Source organism: Pteropus vampyrus, unplaced genomic scaffold (genome assembly GCF_000151845.1).
Source record: "Pteropus vampyrus isolate Shadow unplaced genomic scaffold, Pvam_2.0 Scaffold32, whole genome shotgun sequence".
In the NCBI taxonomy this organism is placed as follows: Eukaryota; Metazoa; Chordata; class Mammalia; order Chiroptera; family Pteropodidae; genus Pteropus; species Pteropus vampyrus.
The window spans coordinates 10,684,994-10,690,993 of NW_011888813.1; the positions used below are offsets into that span (position 1 = coordinate 10,684,994).

The 6,000-nt window shown below is 40.0% G+C and overlaps 1 protein-coding gene across 1 annotated transcript in view; it reads right to left on the reverse strand.

Annotated features, from left to right (window-relative positions):
- Nucleotides 1-1,677, reverse strand: part of NRDE2 (NRDE-2, necessary for RNA interference, domain containing) — a 42,566-nt gene extending 40,889 nt beyond the window's left edge. Inside the window, exon 1 of the mRNA XM_011357136.2 lies at nucleotides 1,525-1,677. Within this exon, the coding sequence (XP_011355438.1) occupies nucleotides 1,525-1,618 (94 nt within the window). The 5' untranslated portion in view covers nucleotides 1,619-1,677. The remainder of the gene's footprint in view (nucleotides 1-1,524) is intronic.
- Nucleotides 1,678-6,000: the final 4,323 nt, after the last annotated feature.

Here is a 6,000-nt window from a genome sequence, read left to right on the forward strand (position 1 = left end):
GACAATGTGTTTAAATTTTCAAACTTAAGTACTTTATAAAAAGCCCTTTACAAACATTATCCTGATGCTGGATACCCAGAGATATCCGACAAACACTAGTTAAGGTAAATGACAAGAGCAACACTTCCCTGTAAACTCTCCATGTCGCCTCCCAAAATAAAAGGATAAACCCTTGGCCTGTTATTCAAGTCACTATTCTCCCTCACCACCAGTCCTAATCATATTTCCCAGCGCTGCTCTTTACACCCTATATTTCCAAACTAGACTATTTGCAGTTCTCTGCAAAGGTCTCACGCTTCCTTTCTTGCATGCCTTTGCAGGCCCTGGAATGACTTTCCACTAACTCTATTTGTCCAATCCTACCCTCTTGAAGACCCACTCCAGAAGTTAGCTCCTATATAAAGCCTTATTTGAATCTCTCGTCAGAAGTCATTGTTCCTGTAGCTCACCTGACATTTATAACATCCTACCTCGTACTGCTATTTTTTGCCAAGTACCTACTAGTGGTCTATATACATCCAGCAAATATTTATTGAGCACCTACTATATTTGGGGGCTGTGCTAAGGGCTAAGTATGCTACGATGAATAGACAAACACTTTCCCTGACCACAGAGATTAGACAGTAAAAGGATAACCAAAATTACACTATATGTGAAATTACTCACAATTATGTTACCAAAACATAGGTATAGTAGCCATGAGTGGATATAAAAGAGGTGTCAGACACAACTTGACCCTGCCACATAAGTGCATGATTTAGGATTAATTAAATTACAATTCGCTACAGGCATACTGAGCTTCACTTTACTGCACTTCACGGCGGGTTGAGGATTTTGCAAAAAGAAGCCCCTCCACTAGCAAAAAGATGACATCTCACTTTACTGCAGTGGTCTGGAACCAGACCAGCAGTGTCTACAAGGTATGCCTGTATGTGCCTCAATTTTTAACAACGCAGATCTCCTGAGAATGTTTAAGGCTTAAATAAAATATATGATGTCTGGTGCACAGTAGGCCCTTAATAAATAAATGTTAGTTCTCATTCCCAGCAGCTGTGCCTGTCTGGAAAGCAACTGTTTCACTAGGCTCTGATCCCAACCCCCTAGCTCTAGGCCTGCCAAAGGATATGAACCCAATAAGCATTTCAGAAATAAGAGAGAAAAGAATATGCAGCATTTGCAACAGGAGTCTCCTTGAGATATGGAGTATCATCATTCTCGTTTTATAGGTGAAGTAACTGAGGTTCAGAGAAAAAATGGGGTCAGAGACAGTGATATTATGTAACTCCCAGCTCTAGGGTCTCTCCTATGCCTTTCTCCTTCCATACTCCAAAATTCTAGCCCCGAAGCCGCCGGGACCAGAAGCCAGGACTAAGACAGGAGCCCTTCCCAGAAGTCTTTGCAGCGCCGCGGAGAACTCTGGGACACAGGTGGATCAACAAATCCAAGGCAAGGGCCGAGGCCTGGGACCGAGAAACTACGAATTAAACCCTCCGAGTGCCTTCTTCATCCCTTTTGCGTGCTTACCTTTCCGGGAACCGCTATCGGGAGGCTCGCTAACGCCCGCAAAGGCCGGGAACAGGGCCATGATGACAGGCCGCACCGCCGTTCCCCGACACATAAATGGCGTCAGCGTTCGGCCGGTAGTGAGGCCTTCGTGGTCTCGGTGCACTCTGGGAAATGTGGTTTTTCTGGCGCTCAGTCGGGCTTGACCCAGGACCCGGCGGGGCGGGGCGGGGCGAAAAGGAGCGGGGCGGGACAGGAGCACTTCCCAGTAATAGATACCTGCGGGCTTCTGCGAGAAGCCGGAAACGCGAAGGTTGAGAGGTAGAGTTGTTCAGAACAGAAAGTACTAGAAAGTTGAGATTCCAGTTCCACTCCTGAACTCACACCATCACTTACTAAATGGGTCAAATTAATCAAACTCTCTAAGCTTTAGTTTCGCATCTACAAATGTTTAAAAATTAAATGAGCAGGTAGGTAGGTGCTTAGTTAACATTGTGTCTGGTCTGTGGAAAGCTCTTAAAGTTATACGTTGTGTGAGTTGTAACTGCAGGTCGAACTCAAAGCTCTGTGGGATATCTAAAGTTTCGTTTGCCACTTTGAATATTTTAGGAATAACAAAGTGCAAGGTCTTATCAAGTTCAAAGGTCTTTGCTAGTCAGAAAATACATTTACAACCTATCAAGTATTCTTGACTTCTTGATCAAAAAAAATTATGTATGTATGTATATATGTATGTATGTATGTATGTATAAAATCGAGCCTCCTACCAGAAACATAGGGGATAAAGGAACAATTTAAAGAATTCATAGGACCTAGAAGCAATCAGCCAAATCCAGAGTATGGGAAATTATTTTTTAAAAAAGTTTCTTCAACAAATCAATGGCTTTAAGGGAATGGAAGATTGCAATAGATGAAAAGACTTTAGAGACCAAATTTAGTACATGGCCTCATGATTCTGATTGAATACGTTGTAAAAAGACCTTTTTGGGACAGATGGAGGAATAAGAAGTGAACAGAGTATTAGATGACATCAAGCAATTCTTAATTCTGTTGGATGAACTAAAGGCACTAAGTTTACTTTATAAATTTCTTATATTTTAGAGATACACGCTGTATATTAGAGATGCATACTCTAGTATTTGAAGGTGAAAATAAATGAAAATATATTTATTTGGATCCTAGGGATTTCAGAGATCTCTAGGAACTAAAAAGATGCAAAATCTAATCAGGGGATGGGTGGACTCATGAAAGCTACAGTCCTGTGTGAGTCCAGAATGAGTCCCCTTCAAGCTTGAGGTTCTCTAGGTAGAAATTACAAAAAAGGGACATAGTATGACAGTAGGGGAGGTAAATCCCCGCATGTCTGCAGCTGTAAAACTCGGATCCTACCACAATCTCTGCTCTAAGTTACCTCAATTTATGGGGGCAGCATCTGCCTCCCTTTGCAGATCACCTCAGGTAACTGGGATGGTGACTGTCTTCCCCAGTGCTTCATCTTTCCACTCCAGAAAAATAATTCATATGGAAAGTTTATGAAAAACTATGAGCATATTAGATTTTTCTGTGCTCCAAATGTGTAACAATTTGGTTTAAGAGACCCCCCTTTTAAGAATAAAGTAATCAAGTAGCTGATATAGACTCCTGATTGAGTTGAAATCTTATGAAGTTTAGGGAGAGTTTCAGAACATGTAAGAGAATGTAAAGTTTACCATGTTTGTAAGTATAATAAACTTCATAAAAAATAACACTTGAAAAAATTAATATATTGTCAGGTTACTGAAGTACCTGAAAAGGAAATAAAATGTATTAAATTTATAAATTTATATGAAATGTGTAAATACTAGCAGAGGTCACCAAACTTTTTCATAAAGGGCCGGAGGGTCTCTGTCACAACTACTCAATTCTGCCATTGTGTTGGGAAAACAGCCATAGATAATTTATAAATGAATGGGCATGGCTGTATTCTAATAAAACTTTATTTGCCAAAAAAAAGTGGCAAGCCCCTGGCCATAGATGGCCAGCCCCAAAAGGTCCTATATTACATGGGGTGGTGTTTAATTAGCTACCTTTATAAATTGAAACAAACAGTACTCAAGACCCCATTAAATTATTGCTAAAGTGTACTAGACTTATAAATAAAATTTGTAAACTGAACTCGAACATTTAAGAACATTGTTCTTCAATTAAAACATTTCTTCTTTTATATTCAACAACTAGTTTTATTGCTAAAATTTTATTTTTATTGTTAAACTTTTATAGGCATTATAATGGTGGTGTGGTTATATGTTTTTTAAAGAGTCCATATCTTTTAGAAGTACATACTTTAACACTGGTGTGATGCCCAGGACTTGTTTAAGTACAGGAGGGCAGTTAATGGGTGAAGGAGTTATGGAACAGAGTTTGTCCACCCAGTGCTAGCAGAGCCAACACTAAACACCGAGAATTGCAGTAGAAAAAGATTGATGAATGGTGCCGTCCAGGAGAACAGGAAGCTAATGCTCAAAATCCCAAATTCCCTGAGAGTGTGTAGGTTACGGATTATAACCCACAAAGCACTCATGCTGGAAGCTGACTGGTTGGAGGTGAGGTAAGGGTCATGAATCATTTCTTCAGGTCTTGAGGAAAATTCTGAGATCTTCCGGGTCCCTCTGTCTTGTTTCACGGGAAAGTAGCCAGGGGGCCATTCCACCTTACAGCTCAAGAGCTGAAACATAACTTAAATCAAGATGTTATCTGTAGCCCACTGGACCCTGTGACCATTAACAGGTCTGGGCTACTGCCTTCTGCTGATTGTGGAGTTGCTGATTATCCAGGGCAAAGTGCAAGTCTCTGACAGGTGTATATATAGAGAGAGAGGGATATGAGTTCTAGAGCTAGGGTTTAAAACTAAATTTAATCAAAGCCATAAGGACCCTCAGTTTCAAAGGCATGATTGAAATGAGACAAACTACTGATACACATAAGAACATGAATAAGTCACAAAATCTCTATGCTGGGCAAAAACAAATACACAACAGAGAACTTACTATATGATTCTATTTATATAAAATTCTAGAAAATACAAATTAATACATAGTGACAGACAGCAGATCAGTGGTTTACTGGCTCTGGGGACAGAGAGTTGATGTTCTACAGGAAGCATGGAGAATCTCTCGGGAGTGATATAAATGTGTATCTTGATTTTGGTGGTTTCATGGATGTGTGACCACCTGTTTCTTTTTAAGCTTACAAATACACTGAGATTTTGAATTTGTTGTTTTAATAAATTGAACACTAATCTTTTAAACCAGGGGTCAGCAAACTTTTTCTGAGGTCACATACCAAAGAGTTTAGACTTAGTAGGACATATGGTCTCTATGGCAACTACACTGGAATTTGAATTTCATACAGTTTTCACATGTCACAAAATATTATTCTCTATTTTTTCCAACATTTATAAATGTAAAAAGCATTTTTAACTCATGGGCCACACAAATTGAAGCGGGCCGATTTGACCCAGGGCCATAGTTTGCTGGACCCCTGCAAACTTTTTACTGTTAGACAAAACTAAAAGTAGACTTTTGAATAATCTTTTCTGTATAGGAAAAACCACCCCAGAGAGCATGAAAACAACTCATTTTAACTATAATTAATTATTTCACCATACAGATACTTTGGGTATTTCCAGTGCCTGTGGCAGGGATTTCTTAGAATAAATTATGTATGTAATGTGACTAAACGAAGAGAATGCACTACTCAACCATTTTTAAGTATTTTTATTCTTTGTGGCAGAGATTACTCACTCTAAGTTGATACGTTGCTGTTCCAGCATCTATCTCGCTCTCTAGTGTATTCTCACTTAGCCTGCATCCCTCTCACTGATCTTGGTCGCCTCTGGTCACTGACAAGGGTTGATCTTTTCTCTGAAGCTGGGAGGAATAGGAGACAGCAGAAGAAGAGAGCGGACGTTTGTGCAGGACAGATGTGTAAAACGAGGCTTTGTTTCAGTTGCAGAGGAATTGGATGAGGGATGTACAGTCTCAATCTCAGCAAGTTAGGCAGCAAGACTGTCCATGAAGAATGAAAAAGAGGTGGGCTTGAGTAGGGGCTGAAAACTATAGAACACTTTAAATGAGGTTATAGAAGACGCAATAGGAATAAAAAGATTGCCAAAAGGCAAACACAAAGCAGGCAGGTGCTCTCTTCATGTTTGTTGGCAGAATAGCACCTACATAATGTCTATTATTACTTTTGGGAAAAGATAGTAGAGAAAAAAGAATAGGTAGTGGATACCTTTTGTTTTACTTAATTAGCAGCGTCTTTTCTGTATTTACAAGGTGGTCATGTTAGTACAACGGTGGCCTGTCTATCCTGACCCATCTGATTTGTCAGGGTAAGTATAGGACCCAACTTGGCCAAATGTTCAGGTGCTCAACCCGGTGCTCTGACCCAAGCCAAGTCAAGCAGAGTACTCTTCCAGGAATTTTTAGAACTAGAAGTGAGAAAGAGAAGCTGGTC